A 19,975-nucleotide genomic window follows, 5' to 3' on the forward strand; every position below is an offset into this window, starting at 1 on the left:
TTTTTGGTGTATTTGCTTTTTTGTTGGAGGTATAACCTTGTATATTTATAGATTTAATTGCTTCCTATTAGAGGGGCACCAGACATCTGGGGCAAGAAAAACTGATGTAATGGCGTCGGCTGCATGTTTTATACCCCTGATGACCTGACGTCACAGAAGAAGGGAAAGCAACCAACGTAGGACCCAAGACTTTGTCAATCAGGCCGACTGAGGGCTACTGCATGCAGATGACCCAAATGTGATGACTGCAGCAGTGAATACACTCGAACATCTACATTTATGGTGAGTGCACACAACTGTACTTTTTGACTGTGCCATACACTGGGGTGCTAACACTAAACTATGTTCAATTTCACAAACAGATTTCAAATGTATTTCACTTTCAAAAAACATTATAATATGATGCCATAGTTTTGCAAAAGTGTTTTTCTTTCCCATGAAACTAACCATCTTACAATACATTAACAATAAAAGTACTAGGTAAGTCTTAATCTTCTAGTTACATTTTGCCCATTTTCCTAGTAAGAATTAGATGTGCACTGACTATGGCATAGTGCATGCATATTTCTATACAGAGTGAAAGGATGCATTGCACTAGATTAGACCCATACTCATTCTGTGGCCCTGGTTTATTGCTTGTTTTTTTTCAATACATAAGGGCCAGCCAGGTACTGGATGCACTTGAAATATATTTTTTCCCTTCTTCAGCAGCATTTCATTTAATCTTAGAATGCATAATGAAAAATGTTAAATGGAATCTGTTTTTTAATCCCTCTTTTTGTGTGTGAGTCTATTCCTCCCCCATGTAACAAGTACTGCTCACAGAAACCTTGCCTCTTTGCCAAGTGTACTGGCATAGAGGGATAAAGTCCTGATATGAGCCATGTAATAACTCAGTTAGCAATTGGGCTGCCTGATAAAGCTGGCATGAGAGGAATAAAGAAATGATGGTGATAACTGCCTCACCCATTACTCTGGGAGAGGAATGACAGTACAAGCCCGGGGTATCCTGGCACTGGATGCCCCAAATGAAAGCTGCTGCCTATCAGGACAGTAACTGTTGGGGGGTGAATAAACATTACTAGTGGAGGTGATAACTTTCCTCATTTTATTTGTCTCCGATCCCTGATGTAAATACTGGGGGAATGTAGGGTACACTACAAAGTAAACCTTGCCTCCTTGAGCAACAGCAGCATGGCTCTCAAGTCTGCTCCCCACCCACAGAACCCTCTTTGCCATATGAGAGAGAGGCTAGTAATTTCAAACTAGTGGGGAAAATGCCCATAAACTAGATTAAATGTGTGGTATAGAAAGCAGCAGTGACTTAAGAAGACTCTAAATGCCAATAAAGATAACACTAAATGGGGGAAGGTCCACCTTTGCAGAGATAGGCCAGCTTCTCTATAGTTTTATATGTCAAATTCAGACATACCCTTCCTTCAACTATTTCATGGAAAGAAGTCTACTTCTTGTCAGTGAAATCCCATAAGCTGCATCTTTCTAAATGTTAGAGAGTCTGGTAATTATGGCATATAATTTCCAATTTCTAGAACAGGCTATGACAAATGCTTTTTATTGTTTTCTTTCTACTTAGGTTCCCTTCAAACTATCAAGCTTTCAGCACCACAACTGAGTCGTGAAGGAGATGACTATATAGTTAATGCTGGAGGGACCATCAGTATCATTTGCAGGTAAAAAAAATTAGTAAGATTGCGATAAATAAAATGTACAAGATCTCAGACTTTGTTGTACATTGTATTGATGTGTTATGTCCTCTCTTGATCAGTTCATCAAGAGCATGATTCATTGAGATATATCACCTTAATACAATTTGTGTAACATGGAAGCTCACCAGTACTATCACATGTGAACACACAGACGCAAACACACATACATGCTTGCTTGTACATGCACAAAGAACTGCACATATACTCACATGCACAGCTGCAGAATCATTGGTGCTATAACAAGCTGGAAAGGAGGGGTAGACTGTGGTATAATGAAGTAATGCCTCACAAGTGGTCTCTCTCTTCTCCAAGAACTCTGGTCTTGGAAATATTGTTGCCTTTCATTGGCTATAGCAAATTGTATTTATTAATTTGATTATTTCTGTATGTATGTATGTATGTATGTATGTATGTATCATCTATCTATTTGTCTTGTTAACTAAGTTGAACAACTGGGTTGAGGAGCATTTTCACTGAAAGCCTGGCAGTACTGTCTGTTTAAATGATTTGCTCAGACACACATTAGGCAAATGGAGATTAATATAATTAAATAAAGGGTTAGATGATGATGCCCGTTAACATCCAGTATCCTTAATCATGTGACCTAAAATGCTAAACTATAGCTCAACTGTCCAACTGGTTCCCAGTTATAGCCAGAGCAACTCATGAGCTCTGTTCTGTCTGTTAGGTTGTTAAACTTTGACTACTGCCTGTTCACTGATCCAAGCAACCACCATAGTAGTCAGGCCCAATGTTAATATAGCTATAGACAACAAAAGCCTCCTCATAAATATCTACTGCCAACTGAAACATGCTACAGCATGCTACTGCAAAATCACTGTCCATTTAAACAAAACCTCATTCAGCACTAACAGAACACCAATGGATTTAACCACTTCACAGTAAACAGGTAGTTAACTACATGGTATTACAATAGTGCAAAGTAGATGTTTCATGTTCTCAGTGATATGAATGAGAGTGGAAATTTTCTGCAATTCAGTTGTCACCTTTGGCGATTACAAAAAAGTAAGAATGCAGTCGCTAAATAACATGTGGTATTGGGTGTATGAAGCCTCTAATTTTCTTTGAAGTACTTTATCATTCCTCATGACTTTTTACTAGACCTTTAAATATATATGACATGTCAGCCTGACCTGTATATTGATATATGTGTACTTTTTGCTGACTTTATGCTTTCATTCATGTTCTGGGTAAAAAGGGTCCTTGGACCTGTCCATTTACCAGGTGTATAAATAAATAATAACAACCTAAAATTGTGCTTGGACTTCAGTAAAATGTACTTCAATAGCCAAGCACCCATTTGCAGATATAGACTAAAGGAAGCCTTGCTTTGGGTCTGAAAATTTAGGCTCTGATTAGAAAAACATTGACACGGCATGAATTGACAGAAGCATGAACACATGGTTGCTGTTTTCCATGGATGTTTGTGGTGTAATAAATCTGTTGCCACCTCACAGAAAGAGGTTCTCTCCTTTGATTCTCAGCAAGAGTGCTTCCTGTGTGGTGTTTGCATGCCTTCTCTGCATCTATGTTGGCTTTCTTTGGATACTATAGTTTCCTCCCACTTCAATGACTTGCAATAGATGAACTCTCATCCTCCAAATTGCACGTGTGTCTGTGTGCATGTAGTGAGTGTGTGCGTGTGCTCTGCAGATGACTGGTATCATATCCAGAATAGGTTTCAATGTCTTGCACCTGTTAGTTGCATGAAAAGGCTCAGATGTTCCATTAACCCTGTAAAACACAAACTGGGTTATTGGAAAATGACTGCCTAGATGGCTGAATGAATCTGAAATAATATCCGTATATGTAGATACTAGCCATAAGTACTGAGTAAATGACTCTTTTGCTTTCTGCAGGAATCTATATATGCATTCAAAAGAAATTATTTTGTAAGGATGCTTCACAAAAATAATTATAGGATGACTTTGTAGAAAGTACTACAGTGTTGTTCATCTAATAAAATTGACTAAGTTGTATAGACTTTGCTCTAGTCAGTCTCTTGTTTGTTCTGCTATAAAAAGCCATACCCATCTCTGCAATGCTGCAGTGCATGTACCATACCCATCTGTGCAATGCTGCAGTGCATGTACCATACCCACATGTGCAATGCACTGCTGCAGTGCGTGTACCATATCCACCTGTGCAATGCTGCAGTACATGAACCATAAACTCCAATTATATTCACTGCCTGTGTATGTGGGTGATCCATGCTAACCTAAATTAAGTTAATTGTAGTAATTTGTGCCTCCTCCAGGTCCTTGGGCATAAGTGTAATAAATGACAATTATTTTATTTATTGCAAAGTGTAACCCAATGGGCAAACTCTGGTTTGTTATTATACATGATCATAAATATTTCCTGATGAAAAATGAAGGACCAAATCAGAAATATTCATTTACAAGGAAACTTTAAGACTAAGTGGCTCCATACAGAATGTTATAAGGAAGTTATTATTATGAAAGGTAAATAACAAAATCATGGAAAGTTTATAAAGTTTAAACCTACAGCATATAAGAAAGATACCCAGTATTTGAAATGAACTAGGACAGAAAAATATAAACACACTGGGGAAAAAGTGGGTATCAAGATTTTCCAACTGTGCAAACATTAAGCATAATAAGTTAATAGCTGAACTGTTTTATTGCTAAAACAAGAGAACAGAAACATATGTGATAGTAGACCATATGATAGAGTCCCAACATGTTTTGGATAAGCTGAACAACTACTCTGAGCGTCAAGAAAATGTAGATCATGACATATTGATATATCCATCGATTACCAACTGTAAGGGAAAGAGAGAGTAAGGCCACACAGATGAAGTGTACTAGTTTGTGGACAATGGTCTAGAAACTGTCAGTTGACTGTCATTAAATTTATAATTACGAAAAATGCAAATACTACAGGCTTGTAGCAGTAATGGAGAAAAGAAGAAAGCAGTGGCTGAGCCACAAATGAACCTAGACAAGCTGTGAAGGTATGTTGTGTCTCCAAACTCGTCAGATGTTCGAGAATAGAAGACTGAATGATGTAAGGATAAAGAAGTCAATGAAAAAGAAGTAAAGATGGTAATGAAGAAAGGCAATGTATGCTGAAAGAGGAAGATGCTAAAGATACCTTTGTAAATGCCACAAAAACAATACAAAGGACACGATTCCCAGCCATGCACTGCACACCTGCAAAAAGCCTGCCCAGTCTGATGGCACTGAAGGAAGTGTATATACAAAATGTATATTTAAAGCAAGATGAGCTGCATTTTCAAGCAGGAGGCTACAATCTACTCTATTCAGGTGAGGAGGACAGCAAATACATAAGCAGAGACATGTCCATGCAGTGAAACATCTGTATGGAAGTGCAAGGCAGATTCAGTAGTATAGCTATGTGCAATACTGCACAAATCCCACAAGAGGTAAAATCATTAGTTTACAGGCTACTAAAATGTAATAAATAAATAGAAGCTATGCTGTGAATGTCAGTGCATCCCTAAACAGGCAAACATAAAGCAGTGTTATGTATATGTAGTTGTAAAGAAACTGCAATGCTATGTTATCCACTTACATGGACACCCATTAGATAAATAAAATGTCAATAAAGGGATGTATAGTGACGTGGGAAAATGAGGAAAGAAGCAAGCAGAGAGATGCACAGAAAGATAACATATAGGAATATGCAGCTGTGGGGGATGAAAGGAAAGGAAGAAGTGCCAAGTGCAGGATCAGACAGACACCCATAGAACAGCAGATATAAGCAAATGTGAATAGGCACACACTAAGATGAGGAACAGAGACAAGCTGGTAGTAGAAAATTATGAAGGAGAGGGTTGAGCAATGTAGAAAGTGTGGCACTTCTTACAAGTGGAAGGGGGTACATCAAATTGGGGACAGAGTGTGGTACAAGTAGCTACATGGGATCTGCCTTCCTGGACCAGAGGGACAATAATGTGTCACATCATCACATGACTGATCAGAGTGACCAGTGATATGGGTTGCACCAGCCCCATAGCCAAGGCCAGTCAGTTCAATAAGATTTGCAGTCCAGGCCAGGGTGTCTCCATTTTACCCATGTATCTGCAACAAGGGTCTATATCATAAGCTTAAAAGCTTAAAAGAGCGAACACTCTTTTATTGAGCTGTAAATATCGAAAGCACTAAGTAGCGAAAACACGGAACAGTCATTTCTTTTTCCTAGGAAAGAAAAATCAGTGTGCCATTTTTGGGACATTGCCATTTCCTCCACTGTGGTGCAATCTTGGAGTTGGTATATTTAAGTAGGGGGGGTGAGGGGGGTACAGCCCCCACATCAGGGGGTATGCTGGGTGAAGCCCTCCATTTTATTTTGTGTTTGCATTTTTTTTTTTGTTTTTTTTGCAGAGCAGCAATTTTTTCCTTGGGAAAAAAATTACTGTTCCGTGTTTTCTCTATTTAGTGGTTTCGATGTTTACAGTTCGATAAAAGAGCGTTCGCTGTTTTAAGCTTTCAAGCTTATAATATAGACCCTCTGCACAATGCTTTCTTACTACAGATTCACTTAAGCTGCAGCTTGGTCATCTTGGGCAATGGGGCACTTGAGAACTCAAGATCTCCTTCATCTAGGCACCCCCAAAAACCATCAACCTTCCCAGCCATGACCTCAGCAGTAGTCATCTGCAGCTGAGATGTCTGGTGAGCACATCTATCATTTGCACCTTGTGAAAAGACACAGCTTATACGTGTGTGTCTTGTGTTCACAGGTGTGGGCATGTCTGGAATACGAAGTGAACAACATCAGCCTTGATGACTGTGATGTCCTGCTGCAGGGACTCAGGGCACAAGGACAGTGCCCAGTGGAGAGTAAGGGAGCTGAGCAACCTTTAGGGACACAGGTGTGGCAGACATTAATCCATGACATCACTGCTAGGGAGTGTCAGAATTGTACAATATAGCATCAACAAAGGCTTATAGTGAGATGCCATACAATGCAAAGACATGAACAATAGCAGATGAGAAGTTGCCACAGGAGGCGGGCATGCCACCTGGACACAACAACCTAACACAGTCAGAGGAGTGTTTGGTGTTCTTGTTGAGTGACAGTGGTACTGGAATCATTCCTTGAGGATTGGACACTGACATTAAAATAGACCAAACCCCCCACACACACATCTCTGGTGATTATTCATCAGGTTTGTATATACCATGTATAACAGTTTCCTATACAACAGCCCTATACCACAGAGACCGTAGGCTAACCACATCATAACATGCTTATGGTCTGTTATGGAAACAGGAGATGTCCAGCCACATCAGGATAGTAATCAAGATAAGTTGTAATTGTATAGTACATGTTAGCATGTATGCCACAGAGAAACAGTTATAGCACAGGTATGCACACCTACATTTGGTGTGCATTTGGTTGCATAGTCACATGGCAGAGCACTAGTATGATGACAACAGTGGAGGCTAGGGCAGGGCAACAGGCTGATGTCGAATCTTGTGTAGGGTGCTGATGAGGATGATGATGAGAAACAGACATCCGAGTCTTAGTGAAATAACACAGTGGTATTGTCTGTCTCTATTCTGAATAGACACCCACCTACAGTACAGGGAAGGTATGGCCTCACCCACAGATACATCTGAGATTATATATTTCCTCATTCAGAGGGATCCCCTGCAGCTGTGCTGCTTTTTCAGCTGCAGGAGCAGATGAAAGCACTGAATCTGATGTGGGTATACTCTCCACAGTAAAATCTAACAGGGATACCCAGCACCATCTTGTGTCCCAGCTGGTCCCCTAACACGTGGATGGCACTCAGTATCAGTCAACGCATCTGATGGAATGTCATGCTGGCAACTCCATTGTTGCCCATTCCAGCATTGAGCTAATTGGTGTGGTGTATGTCATTCATGAGGTTATCATTCAGTACTGCCAGCAACTCTGTGAGGACAAGTAATCCAGGCTCCACTGTAATGATAGGTCTTATGAGGCTTGTGATGGCATACACCATGTCCCTTTTCACATCCCCCACATATGATTTCTAGTGCCAACATCACTGGCCTGTTTTTATGGTGTTGGAGTAGGGAATACACCAGTGGTAGCTGTGTAGCGGGACTAGCAGTGGATATAAACTTCTTACCTATGTCTAGGAGTATACAATACCCTGCTTCCTTCATCCTGGGTGGAGATACCACCCAGCCTCCATCTCGTTCATGGTGTCACAGTCGCACACTATCTCTGTGATGGGAGACTCTCAAGTACTTGCAGAAAAGCCACTGAAATGGCCCCATGTCTTGGTTACTTAGAAGAATTCCACATCCATCACAGGAAGAAGACCCTGGCACAGGATACCCATCAGTTCAAAGTCATTGTATCCACCTCTTGTGAAATTCCATTGTTCAATGTGTTTGAGTGGATAGACCTGTATCTCTTTGTCCTTCAGCATCTGTATACATAATGATGACTGTCATCCAGACCACCACCTGTTCTTTCTGGTCTATATTGGAATATCCTGTGCACTGTGTAGCTTTATCATGCTCTGACCAGCATAGTCTGATATTAACACTACTTACTTTTTGTTTGTTTTGTGTGATACAGCACTATCACTGTATGCTCATGAGGGCCCATAGTTCTGGAATAGATGTTACCTCATCAGCTGTGTTGCCATGGAATGAACCTGTTGGTCCCTAGAGGCATCATGTGGCTGCTGCTTAATCTGGTTGCACTGTGGTCTTTGGGAGTATGATGCTGGTCATGTGTGCAGCTCTGTGTGTGTGTCAGAGATGGGGGGGACTGCATTGTCTGTTTTCTCAAATATCATATTAAGTAAATTCATACACCGATTCTTAAAAGGACAGTACCTAATATACACACATAGAAAATACTTGTACACACAGAATATATATTCAACATAAAATAAACAAATAGTATAAAATATGAACATATAAATATGAATTCATGATATAAATAACTGGTTTGATTGACTGCATTTTTATTGTCCTCGTTTTGAAATTAAGGGCAGCTCAAATGTAATTAATTTATATCACTGTATTAATTTACTTAAGAGTATTAAGCTGGGTGCCTCTTTTTTTGAATGATTAGTTCTGATGAAGTCTGAAAAGTAATAAAACAAAAGTACTTAACTCTTGGTTTTATATAGTCTTTATTAAAGTTTTTGGCGGACCATGAATCCATTTTACTTATTTATCTGAGATTTTCTTTCTCCTGCTTTATCATGGTAAGGCCATTGCTTTGTTTGCTGTGCAGAGGTTTTTTTGGTTATTGGTCTACTTCTCTGTACTTTATCTACTTGTTTTTTTGTTACAAAATGAAAATAACCAGAAATTTAGAAGTACAAAATATACAAAAGGAATTATCCATGCAGTAAAAACGGAATAGATTACAATATTTTCCCAGACCCACAATTGTAAGTCAAACAACTAAGAAAGATACATTTCAAAACTCACCATTCTACATTTCTATTATTTTAGCATGGGGTGCCTCCCTGCTGCTTATATGTACTACCTCTGAAATCAGTGTACTGCAGAGTAGGGGGAACACTCCAAACTGCCATAACCTCAGACTTGGTAACTTCCCCCCATTACTGGATTTTGAAGTTCCTGTTTTGAGTACTGCAATTTTAGTCCTTGGAAATTTATCAGGAACCAATTTCATGCTTGTGCAGAGCTTTATGGTCTAAATCTAGTAAAATTTCTTAAGGAAAGTAAGTGTTTTATAGACAACTTGAAAGAATTGCAAGACTGTTTAACTGTGATGTACAGAAAAATATGATGGAGTTATAAATTAATGTCTTGATAAATAATATCTTAAAAATAAGATGAACACAATGGGAAATGCCTAGACAGTTGAACTACATAATATCTTCTAGATAATAGGTATCAACACTGAAAAGGTGACCAATAAACAGATTTCATAAAAATAAATAATGACACTCTAAGCTAAAATGCAAAAATGTTCAATAATGAAACAAGGAATGAAATCATATTAAATAAAGTCAATATAAGTCTACAGGTTACAGTAAAATACAAGAGCTGAAGCAGAGTATATAGAGAAGTTATGAAGTATGATCTCAGGGTATATGTACAAGAAACAGGTGTGGAAGAATAAGCAGTTCAAAATAACAAGGGAGAAAATTCAATCAAAACAAAAGGTAAGGAAAATGGCCCTTATAATGAAAATGTAGGATGGAGCCATATAAACCAAGCATGGGAAATATAAAAAAAAGAGATTAGAAAAATGAAACAGTAGAACTAACTTAGATACAAAAGAAGAGATAGATGTGGTCAGAAAACTGAAGACTAAGAATTAAAAAAAAATACTAAAAGAATTCAGGAAAATCCTAAAAGAAAATAGATAAGAGATAATGCCAACAGAAAAAAAAGACAGGTTCAGTAGTAAATACCAGGGTCTATATCGCATAGCTGAAGTCTTGTAACTTTGAACACGTAATGTTCGAACCATTATATTTAAAGTTACAAAACTTCCACTATGGATAAAAAAAAAAAAAACAATGGAAAACTAAATAAACTGTTTTACACAGGGGGGAAGCTACCCTGCACACCCCCTGCTACTTAAATATACCAACTCTGAGACTGCATCCCATTGAACAAAATGGAAACCTCCGCTTATGGAGATTTCCATTGAAATGCTCGAACCTTTACAAATTCGAACTTATGGTCTCGACCATATGAGGTTTGAACTTGTAAAAGTTCGACTACGTGATAGGAACCCTAAATACTATGCCCTATTGAAAATATGGAGACGGGTCAGCAGAAGGGAAAGGAAGACTAAATGGACTTGGAAGTGATACAGGCAACCCAGCTGACATGAATATAGTTTTTACAAGAAAAGTGATGTATCTCATTGTTGATAAATGCAAATATATAGGAATCAATAAGGAATGTATCACTGTAACAAATATCATCTGTGATAATGCAAGGATTAATAGCATATGGAGAGGCAAGATGAAATAAAATGCATGCATTCTAAAAGAAATAAGAGGAATAATCAAGACTGTATCCTTGTCATCAGCCCGCCTCTTCCTAATTTGGAAATGAAGAATTACTAAGATACAAAGGAAACCATTCCACAAATAAAGGTTGGAATTTAAATGGAATTGCCTTTCTGGCCAAAGCTGTTGCCTTCTATGAAAAGCTGCACACATATCTATAATGCTAACATATACCTTTCAGTGGCCTGATGGACATCACAATATTTACCAGACTCGAAGTTTTAAGTGTTAGCCAGTAATGTTCTATAGATGTTAACAGTGTTATTAAAGGGCAGCTTTTTCAGAGAAAGCTATAACAGAACTAGAAAGTGAAAAAAAACAAGTAACAATATTATGCTTACATTTAAGCTTTAAAAAGAAATTGGAATATGAGCCTGAGAAGAATTGTAATAGATGCATTTTATTAACAGTAATATGATTAGATGGCTTTGAGGGGATGAATACTAAAGGTCAAACAGTGATAAGTAACCACATGAATTATGGGCTGGAAGGGGGGTAGTTATAATTTATAGTTAAGGGAAGATGTAACATTTTTTATGCAGATTAACTCACCATAATATAATTAAATTACAGTGACTGATTGCAGTTCGTTGACTAAATATTATAGAGTTTATGGAGCTAGATATACACTCCTCTTCTGCCTCCAGAAATAGAACAGAAATAGTCAATTATGTATTAAAAGGAACTGAGGGAAGGCAGTGGAACTATAATATGTGGGCTCTAACTAGCTCTTTGTTAAATATGGCTAAATAAGAAAAGAGATGGCTAATATGATTTCAAAATATCTTAAAGAAACTCTGGACACAGTAATTAAGGAACCAAATAACAGATAAAACATTGGGATACTACAACATTTTCCTTATGCAAATCTAATAATGTAACACTGCAGTTTAAAATAAATATTAGCTAAGAGGATGCCATAATGCAGGAAGTCAAAGAATACACTTGCGTTATACATCTATTCGTGGTGGTACAGCGGTAGCGTTGTTACCTCGCATCAAGAGGTTCTCCTGTTCGATTCACAGCTGAAATGCCTTCTGTGTGGAGTCTGCATTTCCTCCCCGTGGTCAAGTGGCCTCCGAAAGACATGCATGAATGGGCGTGCGTACCTTCACTGAAGGTTGGGCGTCGGACTGGCAACTCGGCACCATAAAAAATCAACTGCCAATCGTTAGCGGACCTGAGTTCCGCTGTGGCAACCCCTAAGCAGGAAAAGCCAAAAAGACAAACATACATCTGTCCAGGTGCAGACAATATCAAAGATGGATAGAAAGAGGAAATCAGATACACAAACATCAGCAAGGCAAAGTGATTGACAGCTGTATATGAAAAGGAGAAGTACAAAAAGAGCAGATGATTTGAAATATCATACTAACAACAACAGAACATTTTCCATTACCATAAAGAAGAATATGAGTGAAAAATATGAATTATCTAAGTAGTAAAGAATTAGAGGACTGGAAAAGCTTTCATTAAGAAAAGATGAGAAGAACTGAAAAAGTGCAAAACCAAAGCAAGATGAACATCATCTGTATCTCTCTATTTGTATGTGTGCGGTTCTCCTGCATTTAACCAAACATATATTTGTTTGACAAATTCAGGGGTGTAATTTATTGTCAACAGTACTTATGGATGAATGATGGATGTGTCTATGTTATGGAATGTCAATAGAGGTAAGCGGAGTTGGAGAGGTGACAGTGTATATATGCTTGTATGCGAGTTAGCAATAGGATTGGATTGCATGTTGTGTGGCAAACCATATCTGCACAAAAGTCACGTCTCTGAACTGCAATACTTAAAGCTTTTTCACCATCTACACTGCTAGGTTATACTGCATTTGCCTTTAGATTACCTAGACCCTAATGATGTGACACAAAGAAAGGATGTCACAGGAAGGAAATTTCAGTCTAATGATAGTTTTAGGCAATGACCTTCTGTAAAAACATCTGAGAAAAATGTACCCTTTCAGTAATTTATAATAAAACTATATACTCATCTGTCATTTGGTGGTAAAGTGACTGGAGGCCAAATGTTCTTCATTTGTTATTCGACTTCATCCTATGATCCAAATAGAATCGTTTTAGCATCTATGACAAATCTTCGACATGTCCCAGAAACTAAGATGTTGCACAAAATGCTATTGGATGAACCCTAGAAATAAAAGGGTCACTAAGTTCTTACATAAACATAGATGTTAAATAAATCTGTGCGGGTTGTGAACCATTTGAGCAATGTTTTTTTAAAGGAAATTTAAAAAAAATGTACTAATGTTCTGTTTTGGTTTTCCTAACATGAAAATGTATTTAATCCTTAAACAGAGGTTCTAATAATCTAGAATGGGAATGGCCAAGGCTTGCAGTGTCTCCAAATAAATCCGCATGCCAAGGAAGGGTCCAAGCATCCTGCTCCAACTTCATTCTGACAGGAGCAAGCACCATGGATACAGGTTATTACACTTGCGTCAAATGGAAAGATGGCAAAAAAAGTAGAAAGCAAATATATATTTATGTGAAAGGTAAAACATATTTATTGTTGCAATATCTATTTATCTCCAGTTTTGTTATATCCATATTAATGTATTGTAAGTTGTATTTGATATCTACAGTGTCGTATAATGCCTGATTCACTGACACAAAGGATAGGAGACTAGCACAAGAAAACAATATTTAGTGTAGTGCACAAAATTACCTAATACTGTCAGTTTTCAAGTTGAGGCCATGATATAAGGAAAGCAAAATTAAGGTGGTGGATGTGATCTGACCATATTTTGGATTGGATATGTTGCAGGAAACACTTATAGGCCCCCATTTAGCTTTACACTTTCTTAACTATCCACATTTTCAACATGCACAACAGAAGATGAATGCATACAGTAATACAAAGGAACGGCAAACCCAGAACGCATGGTCCATGCCTCATTGTACTTCTGCTACATTTAATGAAGGAGTGAAATATATGACCCGAAATTCTATGAAGTCACATCGATTAGGAAGGGGTCAAGACACAGGAAGGAGAAAACTTCAGTTCTGATGAGAATCATATCACTGTGGATGCACTGAAAAATGTATGATGTCTTCCTCTTGGAAAAGAGATGCCAAAACAAACAGAAAAAGGTAAATCATGGAATTAATTAACAGCTGACATGAATGATATATTTTGAATGAACTGTACCTTAGCACAGTGTAAGAAAATAACTAATGACATAGTGGGATGTACCAAGACAAAGGCTTGATAAGATACAGGTGCCCATAGCACCAGTTTTGGTTTTTCCACATTCTAACTGGATGAGCAGTATTTTCTATCTATAAGGGGTGATGACATTTATGCGCTGACGATGCTGCAGGAATCTGAGATGGTGTTGACAACAGTACTTTCAGACACCTATAGCATCCATACACAGGCAGTGCAGAAGGCAGTTTGGCTAGCTTTGTTAATTTTGGGCTAGATGTACTTGGCATGATACCTGTGTATGTTTATGACTCTTAAATGCTTCCTCATTAGGTACTCCAACATCAGGTGTAGCACAAACTCTACAGACAGAGCATGGTAACTGTGGACATTATACCTTTAAGAAAAAAAATCACATGCAACTATCAAAGGTTACACTAACTACATCTTGACATATTTCTTTATGAGGTCAGCACCAGAAATAATCATGTCCTGTGTCACAGTACAGCATGCTAATGTTGACAGAAGAATGTCTGCCAAAGATGATGCTATAACTCTCATTTTTATAACACAGCCTCAGGACGGTGGCATGCAGGCACAAAGTGTATTGGCAGGGCCCCTACCCCACAGCAGGTAGATAACGCAGTAGGCAGTGACACCGATTCAGATTCAACATAATGAGGAAATTATGTCACAACAGGGTGGGGGAATACCATGTAACTCAACACTTGTTGGGTGTGCACAGCCTGATTCCTTGATGAAGAAACTCCCCTTTTGGATGTAGCAGTACTGACAATTATGGCTTTACACATGGGTGCCAGGTGAAGAAGTATTTCACAGTTAGTTCCAGAGACATGCAAGGTCTTGTGTGTCCAGAACTAGATGTGTCATGACAAATTACAAGTCCACGGTATTGCCACTGAGAATTAGGTAGAGATGGATAAAGTACATATACATGAGGATATGAACTAGTACAGAGGCATGATGGAGGCCAGGGACAGTGCATGATACTTCTCATATGCAGTACGATTTATAAAGTACATATACATGAGGATATGAACTAGTACAGGGGCATGATACTTCTCATATGCAGTACGATTGATAAAGTACTTATACATGAGGATATGAACTTGTACAGGGGTATGATGGAGGTCAGGGACAGTGCCATGGTACTTCTAATATGCAGTACAATTGCATACACATCATCCATATCAACCTCCATATGAACACATGTAAGGAATTATCGGATACAGCAGGATATGGAGAGAGAACACCTATTCCCAACATTGCTAGAAAGTAGAATTCTTTTTTCTTTTTTTCAGAATTTTTAACAAATGAGCAACTAGAGTCATGCAAAATAGCAGGTATGTCATCTGCCTGTTCTAATAGTGACTCATGTTTGAACAACAGTCTTATCAGACAGTTCAGTAGAAGGATTTTTCGTAGCAGTGCAAGTTTTTATTTGCTGGAGACTGGTGGTGGAGAGAAACCTTGTCAAAGTTTCAGCCTCTGGTAGTGGGCAGATGCTAATCCTGTAAACATGCACTGTGAAGTAAGAAGAACTTGAGCAGGAGCATGAAGAGAAGGCAACATGTCAAAACAGATCTCACTGCATTCTGCACCCATGAGAAAGACCATAGAACAGATCTCACTGCATACTGCACCCATGAGAAAGATCATAGCAGCATCTTCAGGCTAGCCACACTGCGATTACCCTAGAGTCTGGAAACTACCCTTTGATTCCCACTGACTCAGAAGATAGGTCTTCAAATGCCATATCCCACTTATAAAGAGGCAACCCCATTTCAGAATCATGCTTAGTACAAGGTCAGTGGAAGAATAACTGGAACATCAACCTGCAGAGAATTACTGTAAAAAATCAGAAGGGATCCAAATCAAAAAATATATAGTATATAAAGTATAGATAATTACAAGCCATGGCAGAAATTACACTACTTAAATGTGACATCATTTGATGGCTGAACTGTGTTCTTCATATAAATGGTTAACCTAACAAGACCATAACTAATTAGCAGGTCTTTTCATTAGCATTTAAGCAAGTACAATGAAATATATGTAAATGCTAACCACAATCAGAATCACTATAAATGGCGCAAAATGTGCTGCCTATACGGTCAGAAAAACTAACTATGCCTTCTTTGTGGCACGTTCTGGTGGTCATGGCATTTGCTGTACATATGCATTTGCTTAAAGCACCGGTCAGAGAATGATTCTTGTCAGGCTGTAGACTTTACAGCCAAGTGTTAATATATTATAAAACAATTGTGATCTTTTCTGTTTGTGGTATTTTAATTTAAACTATTTATTTATTTATAAAATGGATGAGTAAACTGATCATCATGACCTATTTCTGGCTATTACATTAGTCACAAGGACAAGGTTAAAGCAATCCACATTAACAGTTTAGAGTAGCCAGTCAAGCTGCATGTTATTTTAGGTGGAAACAAAAATACCCAGCTGATGCCCACATAGACTTGTGGGAAACATGCAGACTCCACATGGACAATGAACAAAGGTCATGACTAAACTTTTGATCCTAGAGCTGCGAAGAAGAGATTGTAACCACTAAGCATCAGTGTTACCTAGACAGTACTTCTGTTTATAGCCTTTCTTTGCCTAAGATTTTGCAAGTATTGTAATAAAAGACTTGGGTTTTATTAAAATATTGATATTTATTCATTCTAGTATCGAGTCTGAGTCATGATAAAGAAATCAGTGAAAAGCTCTATTATGGCCTACAGTTATAGTCTGAGCTTGACAGTGTATGTAACATATAGGTGTAGAACTATAAGTATTTAAGAGTCATAGCCTAGCTGTATAAATAAGTATAAATAATGTGCCTCAAACAGTCTAACATCCTGTACAGTGACTCGTTCTGAATCTGATCTTAAGCATATCTCATGCTTTTATTCATCCTGTTATTTCAAATGTTTCATTTACCAGAAGTAATCAGAAATATGGCATTTGCCTTTTGTTTGAAAAATAGCTCAAATGCAACGACCTGCCAAATGCTATATTTAGGCTACATTTTCTGAGAACCTGGGCATTTCAATACAGAACTTTTGTTTGTTTGTGGATGTTCTTCGTGTTTCACTGTTGTAGTCATTACATTTGGGTAATCTGCTTGCATATTGCCCTCAGTCAGCCTGATTAACAAAGTCTTGGGTCCAGCGTTGGTTGCTGTCCCTTCTTCCATGATGTCAGGGGTATAAAACCTGCAGCTGACGGCATTACATCAGTCTTTCTTGCTGTGTGGTGCCCAAAGCAGAAGCAGTTCACAAGTGCTGGTCGGCCGACTCCTGAAATTTTTGTTTTCGAGTTTCAGAACCGAAGTCTTCAACTAAAAGCTAAGTACCCCGTTGGGGAAACTTTTTCTTGATCCTTACCGATGTCAGTAAAAGTTACTAATTGCATTACTTGTGGAAAGCAAATACCTCATAAAGATTTACATTCATACTGTATTCCTTGCCTGGGCCCTGATCACGACGCACCTTGGTGTCAGTTTTGTGCTTTATTTAAATAGCGCACTATCCGTTGTCAGTATATTTTTGCCTCTAAATATTTCGGTTCTCAGTTTAATTATCCAGAAATGTCATCGGTTAGCTATCCGACTACCGGGATTCCGAAAAAACGCAAAGATAAAGACAGAGACAGGCCGCCGAGGTCCAAAACTGCCAACAATGCTTCTCCTAAGCCTGTCGCCAGTTCACTGGTACTCAGTGAGGCGCTTTTGAAGCCCCTGATACCCGCTACTTCTGATTCGCAGGCCTCTACCGAGACCCATTCGAGTCTGGTATGCCGTGAGATGCTTCAACTATGGAACCTATGGATGTCTCTACTTTGGATGGGTCTGGAGCTGCTGTGCAGGCATCAGCTTTTGAGGGTGTATTCAGGCCTATGGACTTGCATATTAAATCGATGCCTCCTTCATTACCAAGGCCTAAATCTCGATCCATGTCTAAAAAACCGACACCCAGGCCACATTCTTAGGCCTCTATGCCTAAAAAACAAATGATAAAAATGGCTGAAGACCTAATAATTCTAATCAGGGGTAGCCAACCCCCCCGCCCTTCTAAGAGGCCCAGGGCTCAGCTTGATTATGAATCTTCTGATCAGGATTCTGTTTTTTCTGATGACCTGGATTTGTCCTTACCTACTTATGAGGATTCTGATGCAGAGGACTCTATTCCCTCTGCTTCCCCTACTGAGGATTTTTCTTTTGGTGAAACCTTACATACTCTAAGGGAGCATTTTCACTGGGAAAGCCAGGAATTTTCTGATTAAAAAAAGAGGCTTAGGGATTTCCTTCTCCTACCTCAGCATAGGCCTTTGGCTATTCCTCCTGTACTAGACATTGTTGATGATGCCTTCTCGGAATCCAGTTTGGCCCCTGATTCCCTGCCTCCTGCTCCCAGTAAACAAGACAGATACTACAGGGTCCCGGAGTCCCACAAGTTCCTTTTCAAAAATCCTAATGCAGATACAGAGACTATTTCACAGAGCCCAAGGGCATTAAGGTTTCTACTGCTAAAAATCCTACCTCTTCTGATAGAGACGCCAGGGCGCTGGATAGATGGGGTAAAAAGGTTTACACTTCAGCAGCCTTGGCCATTAGAGCTTTAAACTGCCAATGTGTCATATGTTAAAATATCAGCAACATGTTATTGGACTGCTTAAACAGAAAATGATGTTGATCCCTGACTGTGTGGAAAATAAAGATTACAGAATTTAATGCATTCTGCTGAACAAGTTGGAAAACATACTTTGCAATGTGGTTTTAATTCTTTAGAGGCCTCTTGCAGAGCTGCTGTTACTGGGTCTGTGCTTAGAAGGCATGCTTGGCTTAAGGAGCAATCTTTGCCTGATCATGTTAAAGCTAAATTGTTGGATGCTCCTTTAAATCAGGACTGCCTGTTTGGCAACAAGGCTGAAGATGTTTTTAAAAAGATGGAAGATAAAGCTAAATCTATGCAAAACGTTAAAGATTTTTTACAAGTTCAGCCTCCTAGAATTAGTAGGCACTGGCCCTCTAAGAATTGGTCCTTTCCAGCTCCTTCCAGGTCTTCTCAAGCCAATTCCAGACACAGCAAAAACCCCAGGTTTCAGTCCCAGAGGACTCACAGAACTAAGCAGTGGGGGGCCTCCACTTCCAAGTCTAGGAATAACAAGACTCCCCCCTATGGCAAACTGTCTCAATGACTTCCTTTTAAAATTTCCAAGCACTTGTCTTCTGACTGCCCCTTTGGGGGGAAAGATTGCTCTTCATGCAAAGAACTGGGAACTCATTACCCAGGACAAATGGGTTTTAAATATAATGTCCCAGGGATAGAGATTTCACTTCCACATGTTGCCAACACCAAGTGGGTGGCCAGACCTATCCCCAAATCAGTGGGCAAAGGCCCCAAAACAAGTACTTTCTCTCTTGAGCATGGGGGCTATTCAACTGGTACCAGAAGAGGAAAAGGGACAAGGTTTCTACTCAAGACTTTTCCTGGTACCCAGAAAAGTCAATTCATGGCATCCTATCCTGGACCTGTCTACTCTAAACACCTTTCTGGAGATTCCAAAACTCAAGATACTGACTCTTCACCAGTTACTTCCTATGCTAGGCAAAGACGCCTGGTTGGCAACACTAGATTTAAAAGAAGCATACCTGCACATCCCAATCAGGGAATCTTGCAGAAGATACCTACACTTCAAAGCAGGCTGCATGCACTATCAGTTCTCTGCACTGCACTTTGGCTTATCTACTACGCTCAGGGTATTCACAAAGTGCCTAGCTCCAGTTATTGCATTTTGCTGGCAAAGAAGTATTCAAATATACCCATACCTGGATGATTGTCTAATTCAGGCAGAAAGCCAGGACATACTTTTGAATCATCTGGCTTTTGTAAAAAGGGTTCTAACTTGTCTGGGGTACACTATAAATGAAAAGAAATCACAACTGGTACCCTGTCAACAAATTGCATTCCTGGGAGCAAGCTCGAATACAACTTCCCAGATGGCTTACCTCACGCCAGAAAAGCAAATTCATTTG

General features: G+C 38.9%; 1 protein-coding gene across 3 annotated transcripts in view; it reads left to right on the top strand.

The window, feature by feature from the left end:
• Positions 1 to 19,975, top strand: part of LOC122790141 (vascular endothelial growth factor receptor kdr-like) — a 674,216-nt gene that overhangs the window by 109,847 nt on the left and 544,394 nt on the right. For all 3 annotated transcript variants that reach the window (XM_044057728.1, XM_044057729.1, XM_044057730.1), the window contains exons 2-3: positions 1,595 to 1,691; positions 13,068 to 13,264. In XM_044057728.1, coding sequence (XP_043913663.1) covers positions 1,595 to 1,691; positions 13,068 to 13,264 — 294 coding nt within the window. The remainder of the gene's footprint in view (positions 1 to 1,594; positions 1,692 to 13,067; positions 13,265 to 19,975) is intronic.

The sequence above is a fragment of the Protopterus annectens genome, chromosome 15.part0 (genome assembly GCF_019279795.1).
Source record: "Protopterus annectens isolate FY-2018-M chromosome 15.part0, PAN1.0, whole genome shotgun sequence".
Classification (NCBI taxonomy): Eukaryota; Metazoa; Chordata; order Ceratodontiformes; family Protopteridae; genus Protopterus; species Protopterus annectens.